This window comes from Glycine max, chromosome 11 (assembly GCF_000004515.6).
Source record: "Glycine max cultivar Williams 82 chromosome 11, Glycine_max_v4.0, whole genome shotgun sequence".
Lineage (NCBI taxonomy): Eukaryota > Viridiplantae > Streptophyta > Magnoliopsida > Fabales > Fabaceae > Glycine > Glycine max.
Window position 1 is genome coordinate 25,082,131 of NC_038247.2, and position 18,119 is coordinate 25,100,249.

The window sequence follows — 18,119 nt, forward strand, 5'->3', positions numbered from 1 at the left end:
CATATATATGTTATTGCTTTTTAAGATTTTAAAAGTTATTTAATATATTTATAATTATAAACATTGGTACAAATATTTATAATTATAAATTTTAATTAATATATGTATCTTTTTTCTGTTTCTTGTCATTAATATAAATATATGCTATTTTTTTTTCACAATTTAGAAACTTATTTTTTAAAATACATTTATATTATATAATTAATAGTATTATCGTAAATATTTATAATTTTTTATAATAATAATATTAAATAATTAATCCTCTGGAATAATATATCCCAACTCATGGAACGGATACATCATGCGTTACAAACGGCGTGGAGTCTTAAACTACGAAAATATCCTCATAACCTTTCCCATATTACGTTATAACCATTTCGTTGAAGAAAAATACAAATGAAGTTCTCTCTCCCTCTTCGGTTTTCACTTAACAGAGAAAGAGAGAAAACAACTATGCACAGAACTGAGAGAGAGAGAGAAAGCGCAACACTCACAGAGATTGGAAAACCCTAGGTTTTATTCCTCTCGATAAGTTCTCGAAGTAGATAGATAGACACATAGAAAAAGATATTTTTTTTCCTTTTTTGTTTTTTCATGTTTTGTGTTCTACTTTTGGGTTTGAATTAGGGTTTTGAGGGATGAGTTAAATTCGGTTCGTTTTGAAATTGGAGTTTGTGATTGGGTTTGGGGCATCTTGTGGATGATGGTTTTTCCACAAATGAATTTGAAATTTTGTGATGTGAGTGAAGTGGGTGCTTTCTAGGGTTTGTGTTTTGTGTGTGTGGTTTCAATGGGGAGTATGAATGATTCAGACAGAAAACGACGTCATTTTAGCTCCTTGTCCCCTACACCTGCAGCTGCTACTGCCAAGAAGCTACCCTTCTTGCCCGTTTCAGAAGACAAAAAGGTGCCTGTTTTTGTTTTTTTTTCTTCATGATTTATTTAGTTAACTTTTTCCTTAATATCTGAAGCTTATGTTTCAAATATCTAATTTCTAATACGAAGCATGTGACTGGTTTCCTGTTTTTCTGGGGGTTAGTTTTTGTCCCTTGTGATGAACTATACGGTTTTTAGCCTACTTTATTTAGAAAACTAGTTCAACTTGGTTTAATGTTTTGACTGAAAATTATGTAAGATGCATATGTTTCTACCGAAAGTAAAGCTTGATTTGATTTGGTCTGAACCTCTGATTTAACCACAGAGCAATGCTGTCTGACATTTCTGTTGATCTGAACCTGGTTTTAAGCAAATGCCCTATGTAATTCGTGTATTAGACATATATCAATAGGTTCTTCTACTATTTTGTGTAATTCCTATAATGGATGATATTTTAGTTTGTTAGTTAGTGCATTAATGGTTATAACTCTATGCAACGCTTTTTTAACTTTCTTTTATGCTTGATTGTTTTTTGATTAGTAGTATAACCATTATTGCACTCACTACTCACTAGATTTGCAATAAAAAAGCAAATTCTTGGAGTTTTATCCAATAATGCACTCACAAATCAATGGTTATAACATATGCTATTGTGTTGCTCTAATCAATTTCAATATATATTTATGGCTTTGGGTTGCTTTGGATATAATATTTATTTTTTATGGTTGCATTTCCCTTTGCTCCTAGCAATCCCCTTACTAACTTTGAGTTGAGGATGAAAATGATATTGTTGTATGGGAAGTGAAGATTGATCTGTTACTCTTACTCTGTGAGGTAGTACTTTTACTGGTCTAAACTGCAAATTCTTTTACTAAATTCATTTGATTCCTTGATTAGCAATGCACACTGCTGAGTAATTAAGAAAGATAAATTTATGTGTATGTAGGAAAATGCTGATTTAGTTCCATTTCTTCTAAAACTAATGCTTATACAATGATCCTGAATAAACGTTATTACCCTATTTTACATCATGGGACTTTAAAATAACAACAATATCAGTAATGTATCTTGTACAGCATATGCATTTCATTTACTGATTTACTTATTACTGATCCACTACATAGGAAAAACTGAACTAATAAGCAGTGTCACTGTTTATATTTGAACTTATGCTTTCTCTTCTTATGTTGCAGCTTGATATTGTTGTACTTCAGTATCAAAATCAAAAGCTTACACAAAAATTAGAAACTCAGAAGTTAGAGTATGCAGGTCTTGAGAATAGGTTTTCTCTTCTGAAGGAGAGTCAAAAGTCATATGATTCCACTTTAGCAGTGGTCAAGAAGTCTTGGGAGCAGGTAATTGGCTCCCATTTCATTTTTGCTTATACTATTACTGTTATATACTTGATTAATTATTTTTCAATGATTTGTATCACAATGACATCTGGGTATTGTCCATCTTGTGCTTAGCTGGTTGATGATCTGGAGTTGTGTTCTGAACGTACGAGAGAGTCAAGCAGAAAAATAAATTCTAGATTTGCATCAATCATGGAAGGTGAGATCATTTGCATATTGCGATTGATTTTTTTTTTTTGTCTTGTTACAAGACTGATTTAATTCTTCTTTTTATTGCATGCATTGACACTAATATATATTTTTTGTTCAAATAACATCTGTTCCATAATTTTTCTTTATGGTGGAAAGGATTGAAAACTTTGTTCAAAGGTTTCAGTTTATATAATTTGATGAACATTAACTGCTAGCAAGTTGGTTCTATGTATATTCTATAAATTTTAAATGAACGGATTAACGAAAGACCAAATCATTTTGCAGAAAACATTACTTTCTGTAAACATTAATTTTATACTTCGCTTTTGGGGTTTATAATTTTGCTCCTTCATAAGTGTGACCTAAAAGTAATATTTTACTTGCCACATTGATGTGAATTGAAGTCAGGAGGCATAAATGAACTGATTAATGAAAGACCAAACCATTTTAGAGAAAACATTACTTTGTGTTGGATGTAGCTACAAACATTAATTATATAATTCTCTTTTGCGGTTTAAGTTTGCTCCTTCATAAGTGTGATCTAAAAGTAATATTTTACGTGCTTCATTGATGTGAATTAAATCAGAAGGCATTAAAAAAGGTAAACTAAAATTTTGGAGTTTTTCTTTTAAATTGGCAACATGCATCTCATGCATGCATTACTTTTGGGTTAAGCATAAAAATCAATCAGAGTAATCAATTGTATGCTAACTTTCCAGAAAAACCAACCACTTAATGATCTCTAGTTGTGTTCACAGTTTCTTTTGTTCATGTATCAATGAAAGCCGTGTGATTTATCATTCTTGCAAGAGCTTTTAAAGCTCTTGTGTTTGTTTGGATTACTTTCTTTGCTTCAAATTTCAGCCAAAACTTTTCTCTTAGCATTTTAGGACTAGAGCTCTAGCACCGTCTTTGGATGAATTTGGATGAGTCTATTCATAGATGTGTATAAGTTTAAAGAGGGAGAGATAAATTCTAATGATGAAACTTAAATTTTATTAAAATGAATTGAATTGGCTACAAGTACAGTGAACTCCTATATATATATATATATATATATATATGTCTAGACCCATTAGTTAGAAACCTAACTAGGCAAATCACTAAACTGCCATGCCATCTCAGCATAATAGAGTCTGACACCTTACAACTATTAAAGATACAAGATACTATTACATTTACAACTTGTACTCCGACAAGATGTAATGTAATTCAATTGATTAAGATTAGGAATTAATAAACTGGAATGTGAATCCTATTCTGATTTCTGGATTGGTAATAGAAATTAGAATAAAATGACATTGAAAGCAATTTGTACTTTGGTGTGTGAGAATGGGTACAATTTAGTGTAGGATCTACTTGATGTAAATGAAATAATTGCTCTTAATTAGGTTAGGAAAATAAAATAAAAGCTTAACTATTTTTCTTCCATGTATATATTCAATATATAATTTGAATGCACATTTTTTATAGCAATATTCAAGTTTCTAGAATGGTACTTGCTACTTAGTATCATCCTATAAATTTAGAAGGGCTTATTAGGAAAGAAAATATCTATTCAATATTTTTTGGAGGACTGAGTTCTTATTTTTTAGAATAGGAATGCTAAACACACTCACACCGCATACACTTTACAAAGTCTAATTTTGGAGGTCCTTTATTGTGGTACTGTGCTGCCGCAGTTCATGCACCTTCTTTACTGTTATTGTTTTAATTGTTGTATATCTTTTTGAGCTTATTTTGTTTTTAAAATTATTTAAACACGATTAAAATAAATAAAATTCTGAAAAATAATAAATGATTTTTTAATCTTGTATTGATTGCAAATTTTGTAAGATTGTGATAAAAGAATAAAGATAGAAAATTGGAAAAAAAAATACTTCTTTTCAAATTTGGTGATAAAATAGAAACATAAAATGTGTAAAGAAAACTTTGTTCACTTTTAACATTATTGATAATTAATAATTTCTGTTGTTTAAAATATTTAAATGTAATATTTGTGTTCATATACGATAAAAAAATAATAAAAGTCTAGAAAAAAAACTTTCTTTTCAGATTTGGTGAAAAGTTGAACAAGTAATCTCATTTTAGATTATGTGATAAAGATGTAACAATATAAAAAAAATTAAGTTTTCTTCAATTTGATTTCTTTTACCTTGACGTAAAATTACAAATTTGTAAATTAAAAAAATGGTATAGATATATCATATATGTTTGGTCTCTAAACCATGACCTTTTATGGAATAAATTCATATTCATTTTTGTTTGTTTTTTTTGTCCATGAAAATATTTGAATTATTCATTTGTTGTTCCAATTCTGGTATTGGGCAACCTATCATATTATTCATGCTCCAAGCCTAATAGTACTGAGCATGAAGTGTATTGGGAAAAATCCAAGTCCTACTCCTACATTGACTAGAGATAGGGCCAAAATAGAATGTACAAGTGGGGGGGCAACTCTTACATGAAATAACTTTTGTGGTTGAGTATTGAGTTAGAGCCTATACCCAAAATTGTATTGTTTAGGGGTTTATTAGACCACCCATAGATGTCTAGTCCTGTAAACTTCATGCTTAAGATGTCTAGTCCCTGATATGAGGTGTGTGTGTTGGAGATTCCACATCGATTAGTGATGATGCCAAAGTGGTAAATATAAGTGGGGGCACAACTCACCTCATAAGCCGGTTTGTTGAGTTGAGTTAGGCCCAAACCCAAATTTGAAGATAGTATTAGAATCTATCTAAGATTAATTATTTGCCATTGGAATATTTACAACTTTGTAGGGTTGCTGAAATTATAAACTTTTTCCATATTCTAAAATGCAATAGTAGATCAATTTACTTGAGTATAATTGTTTGCCATTGAAATATTTCCAACTTTCTAGGGTTGTTGAAATTATAAAATTTCTGTGTATTCTAAAATGACTATAGATCAATTTACTCGAGTATTCTGAATTTTATAATAGGTAACCTTTTTTTTTTGATCAGTAAAGATAAATATATATATAAATCTGAGTACCAGAGGTACAAAGGTTACAAATTTAGGAAAGACCATACATTTGGTTCCAATTATCAGACTTAATGTAGTCTTGATAGGAACCAATATCTGGATACAAAGATGAGTGTAATTTCTACTGTTAGTCTATGTTGCTAACCTCAGCTAATAAACAAACCCTGTTCTAAGATTACTAGACCAATGATTATAATTAGTTGCAAAATCCTTCTCCAAACTTCTAAGCCATGTCCAGAGTAGGAAAGCTGCATCATCCATCACTTTGTTGCCATTTATTCTCTTACAGTGACAGTATTTTTGGCAAACTTTAAATTCAATAGTGTTCGTAATCAATAGGCTTACTGGTAACTGTATTTCATCCGTGGCATTACATTATTGTTGGTTGCCATGTCTGTATATTATAAATTAAGCTGTGAAGATAAAGTGATAAACTTGCTGGAAATATTTTATTTTGAAGGGAGAATCCCATTGGCTGTTACCACTTCTTGTTTACTTATTTTGGAATTAGGTAAATAAAAATTGCACTAAGTTGAGTTAAAGAGATGATATATAGAGAAAGTTTTGAAGTTTTCTATTCATATATTGTCTTATTTTAAACAACATATGTAATTGAAAGTGTTGGATATTTGTTTCTTATTTTAAATTTTAATATGCCCCATATTGGCCATATTTTCTTAATCTGTTTGGGATACTTACTTGGAACTAATGGCCTGGAAAGATGTTTGGACACTTCTGTTATTTTATTTATTTGTCTCTTAAACGTGCAATAATGTGTCTATTTTTCAAGACTCCCTTGAAGTTTGAATTATTTTCAGTGTATGAGTGTTGGTGCTACCTGTGTTTCTGGGGATCGCAAAATCTCTCTTTGAATTACTTGTTTTTTTTTTTTTTTTATATTATGCCAGAAGCTTTATAAGTCTGAACCTTGGAAAAATGTATATCTAATGAGGATCCTTTGATCTATTTGCCAGATGGCAGTCCATCTACTGTTCAGGATGTGTTTCTTAGCCGACTAATGCAAACTGATGCAACTGAATGTGCGTCCACATATAATTTTGCAAATCAGATGGAAGAGCATAGAGAAATTACTACTGAAAAAGCTAAAAGCATTTTAAAAAATATGGTGACAGCTGTTAATAACCTTTGGGTTCTGATGGATGGATTGCATACTGCATTTTTGAAAAAGCTTCCTGGAGGTGGTAAGATATGAGTGCTTGTTGTATATGATTGTTGAATTTTGGGCTTATTCTTTCTGAGCAGCCTCTCTGCTTTATTGGTTACACTGCTTGTTTATAGATTTGTGTAGGCAGAAATTGTCCTCTGATCTTGAGGTGATAGTTAAAAACTTGAGATTGGAATTCAGTGAACTTCATTCAAAGCACAAGTCTTTAGCAAGTGAGTTCCAAATTCAGAGAGATCTTAATGCCAAAAATAAAGCTGACCTTGAAAGATTAAAAGGTAAATTGTCTCTACTGTGTCATTTAATCCCTACTGTGAACTATGAAATCTTGACGTTACTTGTTTCAACCATGAAATTTTGTGTTAAAATCATATAGAAATTTCGATGCTTGTAAAGTATGGAGAAATTTCGATGCCTGTAAAGTCCACATTTCCAATTATTTAATTGGCAGAAAGGAAGAAAAAATCAATGTCAATGATCTGCTATTGTTTGAAATAGAAAAAATAAAAATGACACATGTAAAAAAGCTTTAAGCTCTCAATAATGTGTCTGTCTTCCTGTCTTTAATAATGGAAATCAGTGCTTCTCTAAATCACGTGTACGATAGGAAAATCGCAATATCTTATGCATTTTGGAAAGCCTCCTGTGCTGCATCAGAACTGGAATCAGTATTTGGTGGGATCAAGTGGTATATCGAGTAAGATTGCAGGATCATGGGATCTATGTGTTTTACCTGCATAGCAGGTTGGGTTTTGCGACCCACTTCTCTAAAGCAAACCCACTTATCTTGACCTATTTTCCTTTAATTTCTTGTGGCCTCTTATTCCCATGCTTGTGTGCATTTCTCTGCATCTTCACATTCTCCATCCTTCTCATTCCCTGTTCTGTCCCCATTGTTTGTGGACTTATGGACTTTGGTCCTTGGTGAGTTGCCGACTGCTTTGGTCTCTATTCTCTGTTCCTCTGCTTTGTGTTCTGGTCTTTGGTCCATATACTTGTGTTCTGAATATGTTGTCTTTGGCCTCTATTTCTGTGTTCTTCATTTTGGCTTTTGTGCTCTCTGGTTTTTGGAGGACATATTATTGGGGTAGAGCAATAACAAAAAGGAATAAAGGGAAGAGAGAAAAGGCAAAGTGTTTAACGTGGTTCAGCACACAATGTATGTGCCTATGTCCACGGCTACAACTAGGAGAACTTTTATTTCTTGTGTACATAAAAGCGCTTACAAGGTGTCTCTATATATAACACTAATGAGACACAAGTTTTTACAAACCAAGCGATGTGGGACTAAGACTACAAAACTCTAACAATCCAAGCGATGTGGGACTAAGACCACAAAACTTTAACAATTCTCTCACTTGGGGTCTAAGTTCCACACTCTAGCAGTTCCTTGTAAGCAATAAGTTCATCGACTCTTTACCTAGTGTAGCGCCTTCATCTTCAATTATCCTTGAAGGCCAACTGAGACAATGCAAAACCTCAGCTTGTCAGTTGTAACAGCTTTAGTCAACATATCTGCTGGATTCTCTGCAACTACAATACTCTGAATAACTTTGATGGTAGTCATCTTTACAATTGGAGAGAAAATCTCTGTGAAATCAATTCCTTGTTTCTGCTGAAACCCTTTCACCACAAGTCTCGCCTTGTACCTTCTTCTATCGTCAGATTCTTCCTTTAGCCTATAGACCCACCTATTCTGTAACGCTTTCTTTCCTTCTGGCAATTTAGTTAAGGACAACGTCTTATTCTTCTGAAGGGATGTCATCTCATCTTTCATTGCTAGCTCCCACTCAATAGAGTCATTCCCCTGCGTAGCCTCACTGAAACATTCTGGCTCACCAGCATCAGTTAACAACAAATAATGCAATAAAGAGGAATACCTATCTGGTGGTACTGAAATTCTACTAGATTTTCTTGGAGGAGTTGATGGTTCTGGTTCTGACTCAACCTCTATGCCTGTACTCTGGTTTCTGTTGGCTACATCACTTTTTGAAATTTCTTCAAGTGTTGCTTTCTCAAAAGTTTTTGACAGTTTACCTGCACATGTAGATTCTGCAGAGAATTCGTCTTTATAAAATAAATTCTCATTAAAAGTAACATTCTTGCTTCTGATAACTTTCTTGGTTTGGTCATCCCAAAACCTGTAGCAATACATGTCAGATCCATAACCAATAAAATAACACTTCCTCGCCTTTGGATCCAATTTATCTTTACTATTAGAGTTTATCAGTATATATGAAACACAACAAAAACTTCTTAAATGTGAAAGTTTTACCTCCTTTCCAGACCATACTTCTTCGGGCAACTGATAATTCAAAGGAACTAATAGTCCTCTATTGATGAGATATGCTGCTGTGTTTATTGCTTCTGTCCAAAATGCTTTAGGCAAGCCAGATTGGATCCACATACACCTTGCTCTCTCGTTCAAGGTTCTATTCATCCTTTCTGCAACACTGTTTTGCTCAGGTGTTTTTGGTATTGTCTTGATCATTCTGATCCCATGTTCTGAACAGAAGTCTTTAAACTCCTGATTATCATACTCCCCGTCATTGTCAGATTTCAGATTTTTAACCTTTAGATCTGTCTGATTTTCAACTTCTCTTTTCCATCTTTTAAACACAAAAAACACATCAGATTTATTTTTAAGAAAATAAACCCATACCTTTCTGGTAGAGTCGTCGATAAAGGTGACATAATAGCGTGAGTTTCCAACAGATTTCATTGGGGCTGACCCCCAAACATCTGTGTGCATCAATTCTAGCTTTTCAACTTTAGGAGTCTTCCCTGCCCTTGAGAAGTTGACCTTTTTCTGCTTTTCAAGGATACAATGTTCACAAACACCAACATCAACATGCTTCAAGCTTGGTAGCTTACCCTTTGCTGTCATAAGCTTCATTCCCTTTTCACTCATGTGTCCAAGTCTTTGATGCCACATGGTTGAATTATTGACAGCCTTAGTAATTGTTACCATATCCTCATCTACAATCATGTAAAGAGATCCTCGCTTCTTTCCACGAGCCATAACGAGATTGCCTTTTGTTACCTTCCAAGCTCCATCTCCAAAAGTGGTGTGATGCCCCTCATCATCCAACTGCCTTATAGATATTAAATTTCTCTTTAAGGCAGGAATATGTCTGACATTGTGCAATGTCCATAGGGATCCACTGGAGGTCTTGATGTCAATATCACCTCTTCCGACAATGTCCAGAGATTTTCCATCTGCAAGGTAAACTTTCCCAAATCTTCCAGAAGTATAGTTAGACAACAAATCTTTACAGGGAGTGGTGTGAAACGACGCACCTGAGTCCATGATCCATGAGTTAACAGGACTATCCAAACTGCAAGTTAATGCATCATCAAGTTCATTAGTTGCTGTATTTGTGGATTCATCATCATCGCGCTTCTTGTTTTTGTGCGACTTGTTCTTCTTTGGTGCCTTGCACTGATTGCTAAAGTGACCTCTCTTGTCACAATTCCAGCAAGTAATGTCACTGTGAAATTTTCTTTGACCTTTTCCCTCTTGACTTTGATCTGCCTCGACCATTTTGACCCCTCTGAGTAGTCCTTCCCCTGCCTTCAGTATTCAATGCTAAATTGGAAACATGACTGGAAGATTCTCCTGAATCTCTCTTGCGAACATCTTCGCTTAAGATCAAGTCACGGATGTCACTAAGCTTTAATATGTTCTCCCTTGTAGAATTACTAACTGCAGTAACAGTTGCAACTCAACTATCCGGTAGTGATGACAATAGAATCAATGCCTTCACCTCATTCTCAAATTTAATCTGAACTGATTCCAACTGGGAAAGAATAGTATTAAATTCATTAATATGAAGTGATAGAGATACGACCCATCTTGAGGTTGAACAACCGGCGCATCAAGTATACTTTGTTGGCTGCCGACGGCTTCTCGTACATATCTGATAATGCCTTCATTAAGCCTGCAGTAGTCTTCTCGTTTACGATGTTGAACGCGATGTTCTTGGCTAATGTCAATCTGATCACGCCAAGAGCCTGTCGATCTAGCAAGTTCCATTCTTCTTGCTTCATGTCGTCTGGCTTAATCCCTGATAGGGGCTGATACAACTTCTTCTGATATAGATAATCCTCTATCTGCATCTTCCAAAAGTTGAAATCTCTGCCATCGAACTTCTCGATCTTGACTTTCCCCTCTTCTAATGCCATTGCTCCCACTGGCTCCTCTAAACTGAGAAGACTCCCACTAATTCCTTTATACTAAGAAAATCCCGTGGAGTAACCGAAAGCTCTGATACCAATTATTGGGGAAGAGCAATAACAAAAAGGAATAAAGGGAAGAGAGAAAAGACAAAGTGTTTAATGTGGTTCAGCACACAATGTATGTGCCTACGTCCACGACTACAACTATTGGGTGTTTTCCAATAGACCCTATAGAAAGATGATGGTCTTGCCGGTCTTTATTAATTTGTTCCAATTGATGCTCTTCCATTCTCTTGAAGCTCTAATGCTGTTGCCTTCATTCTTTAGTTTAATGGATGTGAGCCTATTTGTCTGATGTTGTCACTGTTAAAATAATTGATTTGAGAGAAAGAGAAAGTTGAGTAATGAGTTCAATACTGAATTCAATGAATGGGATATTACAATAAGATACTTAAAACTGAAAATAGAAGTGCTGCAGTTGGCCTATAACTGAAGCCCTATTAGCAGAAACCACAACTAAAGTTTTCTATTCACATATTAGTACGCAACAACCCGAACTTATATTCTAACAGTCACTAACAGGGAGAAGCTTCTATGACTCTGCTTTATGCTTTTTAACTTTGGATACGTGATGAATAATCTGATTTTGACTGTTAACATTTCAACATTTTAATAGTTGAATGATCAATTATGTTTATCATGTAAAAGATGTATTGTATATGCATAAAGATATAAGGATGACCCTAAATCCATTGAAATTCCAACAACACTAGACCCTACTTTGAGAAAGATAAGGCAAGCCACATTTGTTTTGATCCATAGAAATCGAAGACAGGTATACCAAGGGGTTTAAAACAACTCATGTACCCTGCTCAACCAATTGAGGTAGACTCCCTTGGTATATGCCAAGCCATATGAATTATGATCAAATAGCAGAATACCTGTAATTTTGTGTTTGCACTGCTATTACCTGGTTAAATTGGATGATTTTTGTTATTCAAATGGGCTGGACTTTGTCAATTCTCAGTGAGGTTATAACATATTGGATATGTAGCTTGCTAACTGAAATTCTTATCTTTTCTTTCTGCTGGTTAAACTATTCATATTTTTGATAGCACATTTGATGTCTTATTTTTTCCTCCCTAAATTAAAATGGGAATCAGACAGTCATTGCAATTCTAGTGTTTGGTTCCATATGGAGTGATTTCTCATTTTATTTAATTTAGTGTGTCTATCTTCATTACGTGGAATTAGGATGTGATGGACAAATAAATATAAATGAGTGATTGTAAGTTAAGGAACTACACAAAAATGAAACCAGTGCCACTCCTTTTGTTTGAAAGAATTGCAGAATTTAAAATTTTATTCATTTATTGTAATTTTAGATCTGTTTCTTCTCCTTGATTAACATAGGAAATTAGGAATTCTCTATTCGCATTCTTCTGCATTTGAGCTTGGAATGGACCTGCAATCAAATATGTTCTTAGAGTTTAAAATTTTTATTTTTTCTGATTGGAATGCTGATTGGGTAATACTTGAATTGTTTTTTTTTTTTCTCAATTACAGGGGTTGGGTATATTAACCTAGTTTAAGGAAGACAAATAATCTGAAAGAGATCTCTATAAAAAAAAATAGAAGTTTAGGACAAATTGAAAAAAAAATATTTCATCACCTTAAGAAATGAATTTTTTTTCTTTTCAAGGAATTTGGAAGTAAATCAAATCATGGTAAAATGTTAATAAATAAAATATGACCGTGTTAATAGAATTGATTTGCTTTTTGGAGAAATGGTAGAGTTGTCTTTCACTTAAGTTCCTCAAGCCTGACCTAGATCTTAGCATGACCCCAGTCGGCCGTTCCTAGTTGTCCGTAGAATTTCAGGACAGAAATTGAAAAAAAAATTTCATTTCTTATGAAATGAAATGTTTATTTTATTTTCAAGGAATTTGTAAGTAAATAAAAATTTATCATAAATAGTTTAATAGAATTGAATGTGACGGTGTTAGTAAAATTGAATTGCTCTCTGGAAGTTTTGTCTCACTCAAGTTCCTCTAGCCTGACATAGGTCTAAACAGAACTTCAGTCATGTGTGGGTATCCTAGGTGAAAGCTGAGCCCCCTTTTCAGTTGCAAACCCCTCTTTTTGTAAGCTCTTCCTGGTCTTCCTAGAATCATCATCTTGGAATCATGAAAGGTTGTCAAAATATGAGGTATATTGTGGTTAACTGCCTAGCCCATGGACCATGTAGCAGGTTGTGTCTGGCTTTGTTGGATGAGGATTACACCCGACTTTTGCTAATAGGTTGGATAACCTGGTGAGGGAATGTATTCCGCATGATTCAAATTACTATTTGGTTACAACTTAACAGTGATGGTATAAAGAAGAGCAGAACTGTAAATGTGAAGGAAACCATAAAAGAGTGAACGGAGAATGAGAGATGCTAAAAACATGGAAACTGCAATTGGGCCACAGTGGGTCTAATGGGAGGGAAAAGACTGGCTCATTTCTTCTCATTTTCGCTATTTTCTTTAAAAAGATCTGTCTTTTTAGGGTTTTAAAGAGTCTGGTCCCGCATAACCTTACCCAGTTTTGATACGTGACCCACTTTGCCAGCGGCTGCTCCAGACTTGTGCAATTCAGAATCAATTCACAAATCATGCCATTCTGGAGTGATACAAGCGATTTGCTTGTGATTCATACCCAAAAATGATTCAACCTTCAGCTTGAATCGCCTACCATGAGACTCGTAATGTATAGTACGATTCGTATCGCAACTCATACAATATTTACTACCATGGGTTTACTAGTAGTGTAATATATTGCTTTTGGTATTTTCTCAACTGTCCAGTTCTTATATAGTTAGGTTGATTTACTTTTCTGTTTGTTCTCTTCATCTTTCAAGACTCTTTTATACATATTTTTGCCTTATTTGGTTGCAATTGATGGAGATGTATATAATTTTGTTGTTTTAGACAGAATTTTCACTTTTAACATTTATATTCCATTGCTCTGTCTCAAAAGGACATAGGAAAAGAGAAAAGAAATATCTGCTTCTACTAGTTATCTATTTTATTCTTTGATGGTTGGCATGTAATGTGCAATATATTTGTCTTACTCATTGATTTACTTAGGGGAACTGGCAAGCACTGTCAAAGAGTTAGAAGAAAGCAATCACAAGCTTGCAACTCTTAAGGCAGAGAGAGATGCTGCAAAAGGGGTTCTCCCACTCTTAAATGTTGGAAGTACACACATTCCTAGTGATAAGATCAAAGACAAGCAAAAGGATTTGCAAGATATGGAATCTACTTTGAAGGAGCTATTGGTATTGTTGTTGGATTCTTTGATTTTGTTTTAAGATTCATAGGATATTGTACCTTAATTGTTGAGTTTCTCAGGACCAAGGTTCAGCTCGATTAATGGAACTGAAAAGTCTTCACGAGGAAAGAATAAGAATATTACAGCAGTTGTGTGATCTACAGGTATTTTTTTCCCTTAATACTATGTACACCAGTATTTTAACTAGTATTTTTTTCCTACAATGCATGTATGTGTATTTTCTTTTTGCTTTTATAATGTTTGATGTTAATGATTGGATCAGAACACTTTGAAGAATTTGAAGTGTATTACTTCTTCCCATGCTTTCCAATTGGTTAGAGATCAGATAGAAAAGTCGAAAGCAGAAGTCCTGGAGTATCAGGCCTTATATGAGAAACTACAGGTTGTAACTGGTCGGTAGTTTCATTTATACCTTTTGATTGTTGTCTCTTTTGCTAGGATATATTTCTGATGATGAACCCCTCCTTCCAAATCAATTTTTTTTTTATTCATAGGTTGAGAAGGATAATCTTGCATGGAGGGAGAGGGAGTGGTACATTAAAAATGATTTAGCAGATGTTTTTCAAAGATCTGTGGCAGTTTCAGATTTTAGGGTGGCTGATCTACGCTTTGAGATACAGAAAAAGATAGAGGAAAGATATGTGATTGAAAATAAGCTGAAAGAGGAAGCAAGAGGGCCTGGTTTGGATTCCTTCTCCACCATTTTCTGTAAAGCATGCTATCTCTTCACTGTTTGGTTTTATTATTCGTGATTCCTTTTGATTTGGCTTTAGGAAGGAAGCAAATTATTGCTGAATTTAAATCTCTGGTTTCTTCATTTCCTGATGAAATGGGGTCTATGCAAATCCAACTAAGAAAATATAAAGAATCGGCTTCAGATATCCATTCACTGCGTGCAGATGTGAAGTCTGTTTCTAGTATTCTTGACAGAAAGGTTGGTGTATTTGTTTACATGAACTGCACATTTGGTAGCATAAATTCACAAGCCCTGAAAAGTTTGTTTTTAAATAACAGGTAAAAGAATGTGATGTATTTTCTGTTAGGTCTGCTGGTCAACTTGCTGAGATAAAGAGACTGCTTGGTGTGGTATGTTGCATTTGACTCAAAAACTTCAGCTGTGCTGCATTTGTGTGGTTTATTTGAGCTTGTGTCATTCAATGTGTTGTATCATAAAACATTATTTGATATTCTTTGCATTATTGACATTTCAATTTACTTGGATAATATGTAGGGATTATTAATTTGAATTATTATGCACTCTGAAGCATGGGTACTCCTAAAATCATGCCACACGTATTGGGTACGGTTACTTGTAAATAAGTACCGGATACGTACCAATATTTTTTTTTAAAAAAAATTGGGTACTTTTTAGGTACGTATCGGGCCCGTACCCAAGTTCAATAATTAAAAATATTAACCTTTCATAAAGAAAGAGTAAGAGTTATAAAGAGGGTGAGAGCCAAATGTGGAATATTGGTGGAGATGAATGGGATCCACTTGAAGGGACTGGAATTCTTGAAGTTGCTACTCTTTCTCTTGATGAACCAGATTTGGAGTCAATTTTTTTCACTGACTATGGACAAAAAAATGATGAGATTGAAACTGTTCATGTGTGATATCATAGTTATGTTTAGGTTTCATAAGTTTTATTTGAACATTTACTTATTACAGTTTTTTATTATTAGATACTTTTTTTGTCATGTTGAAGAATTTAATCTTGTTTTATATTATAAATTATGCTTATTTGTGTTTTTTTATCATTTATAAAATGTAGTCACACTTCTATTAAATTCTATTGTTAATATATACATATTTTATTATTTTTTTAAGAATTTGTATTAACGTACCCGTACCCTAGATTCATGGAAAATCCAGTATCCCGTACCCGTATCTGTTCCCGGGACTGGTACCGTACCCGTATCCATGCAACATAGATTATGCAAGATATATATATCTTAAATTGTCAGTTCTGACTTGAGAAGAATACATTATGAAATTAATGATGCATTCAAAGTCATATTATGTAGGCAGATAGAGTTGATTTTCTATTCCGCCATTTCCTTTCATCAGTTCATGTTAAAATCATTCCTTTGCTTTTGATTCAGGTTCAAGATTTGAGGGAGAGTGAGCGGGACTTGAAGTTGATATTGGTAATGTTTAGACGTGAGTCCATTGATTCAAGGTTCGAGTTTCAATCATCATCTTGAATTCAGTTGATATTCTGTATCGTTCTGCTTTTCATATTTTTTCTAACTAGGTTTTGACATTGCAAGGAACCTTCAACAAATGCTTAGGAACTAATGAATTGTGGAAATAAGTTAAAAATTATTTTTATTGGACATGAGAAGAAATGTTAGCAGCATAGTTTTTATCTATCCTGAATAGCAGTGTTGACTTGATGACCTTGGAACTGCTATAGTGGGATAGTGGGATGGCCATTATTGTGAAACTTTAAATACATATGTTAGAACTTATGGCAGAGAGAATTTTGTGAATCAAATTATAGATAGAAAATGAAAGTTCTATGTATTGATTTGAGCTGATACAATATGCATTTTATAGACAGAGATTGGGATGACTGATCCCAGTTACAGTTGCACCAATCTAGTGGACTATAACTGTCACTACATCTGACAGCTGTCAATGACAGCTAGGGGTGATTACACCCTTTTATATTCTAAGCCATACAGACAATACATATTCACTAACATCTACCCTTCAAGCTCAGGGATGGTGTGAGGAAGGCAAATGATCACACATTGAGGTCTAATACCTCTGCGCGATGCTACATTCTATGGATAATGGATGTGAAAATTCTAGCATGGCTGGAATGGGAGCTGTAGTAAAACAGTTAACAGTATTGTAGTGTCTAAAGGCGTGCCCAGCTTCAAAATTCCTTAGGAAAAATTATGAGTGGCTTTGCGATCTTAGTATCTTACCATAGTTCTTCATGAAATGCTTGTAAGTAGCTGTTAAGCCCCGGAAATCGACGTAGGTTTTTAAACGAATCTCAGAAGAGAGAAAAACACTAACAGAAATGAGGTGAAAGATTGTGATATTCAACCCAAATGAGAATCAGTTACACCTCACCTTATATAGACAGTTACAGTTGAAACTGTCAACTGACTCTAGTCAGTTAGTTAACTAACTATGAAAGTACAGAAAACCATAGTTAAGCCTATACACAGTAGCATATGAAAATAACAGACTAAATCGAGGGCTCAGGAGGTTGGAAGTAAACTTCTCAGCCACTCTGAGCTTGGATCTGTAAGTAGCAAAGTTGGAAGGAGTTAGAGCCTTGGTCAGAATGTCAGCTTTCTGATTAATGGCAGGGGCATGAATCACTTGAAGCTACTTGTCCATAACCTTTTCTCTGACAAAGAAGAGATCCAGTTCCATATGCTTAGTACGGGAGTGCATAACCGGATATTGAGCAAGAGCAACAGTGCTCAAATTGTCACAAAATGACTGGAGAGTGACGAGGAATTTGCAGTTCTGACAGAAGGGACTTAATCCATGTAACCTCAGCTGTGGCCAATGCTAAACTTCAATCACTTGTGAGTAACAGCAAGAGAGAGAAGAATTCTGACTGTGACAGGTTTGATTACAGGAGAAAAGGTCTCATTGTAATCATAACCAAACTGTTGGTGTAAGCCTTTGGCCACAAGTCTGGCTTTGTATTTGCTGATAGTACCCATCAGGATTTTCTTTAACCTGAAAGACCCATTTGCAACCCACAAGTGATCTGTTAGGGGGCAGATCAGTGAGACACCAAGTTCCATTATTCATCAATGCCTCATATTCAGCTTTCATGGCTGCTAGTCATGTCGGATTAGAAAGAGTAGACTTTGTAGACTTAGGTTCAGTATGAGCTAAGAGAATTTTAGGCTGCAATCTGGGCTTAACAATACCAGCCTTGGCCCTAGTGCACATTGGAGGAGTGTTTTCTGGTCTGACAGGAAGTAGCGACAGTGGATAAAGACTCTTGG

At 34.3% G+C, this 18,119-nt stretch overlaps 1 protein-coding gene across 4 annotated transcripts in view; it reads left to right on the forward strand.

Annotated features, from left to right (window-relative positions):
* Positions 1-391: 391 nt before the first annotated feature.
* The window catches only part of LOC100790744 (E3 ubiquitin-protein ligase BRE1-like 1), a 34,958-nt gene continuing 17,230 nt past the window's right edge, over positions 392-18,119 (forward strand). For 2 of the 4 annotated variants that reach the window (XR_416862.3, XM_006591149.3), the window contains exons 1-12: positions 396-907; positions 2,070-2,231; positions 2,346-2,430; positions 6,407-6,634; positions 6,732-6,893; positions 13,926-14,116; positions 14,190-14,273; positions 14,393-14,512; positions 14,625-14,811; positions 14,904-15,064; positions 15,145-15,216; positions 16,236-16,312. Coding sequence is in view for 3 of the 4 variants with exons in the window: in XM_006591149.3 (XP_006591212.1) it covers positions 791-907; positions 2,070-2,231; positions 2,346-2,430; positions 6,407-6,634; positions 6,732-6,893; positions 13,926-14,116; positions 14,190-14,273; positions 14,393-14,512; positions 14,625-14,811; positions 14,904-15,064; positions 15,145-15,216; positions 16,236-16,312 (1,646 nt within the window). In the remaining variant the exon portion in view is untranslated. Of the gene's footprint in view, positions 908-952; positions 1,711-2,069; positions 2,232-2,345; positions 2,431-6,406; positions 6,635-6,731; positions 6,894-13,925; positions 14,117-14,189; positions 14,274-14,392; positions 14,513-14,624; positions 14,812-14,903; positions 15,065-15,144; positions 15,217-16,235; positions 16,313-18,119 lie in introns of those variants that run through there. The other 2 variants (XM_041006794.1, XM_014764104.3) reach the window with 2 other exon arrangements.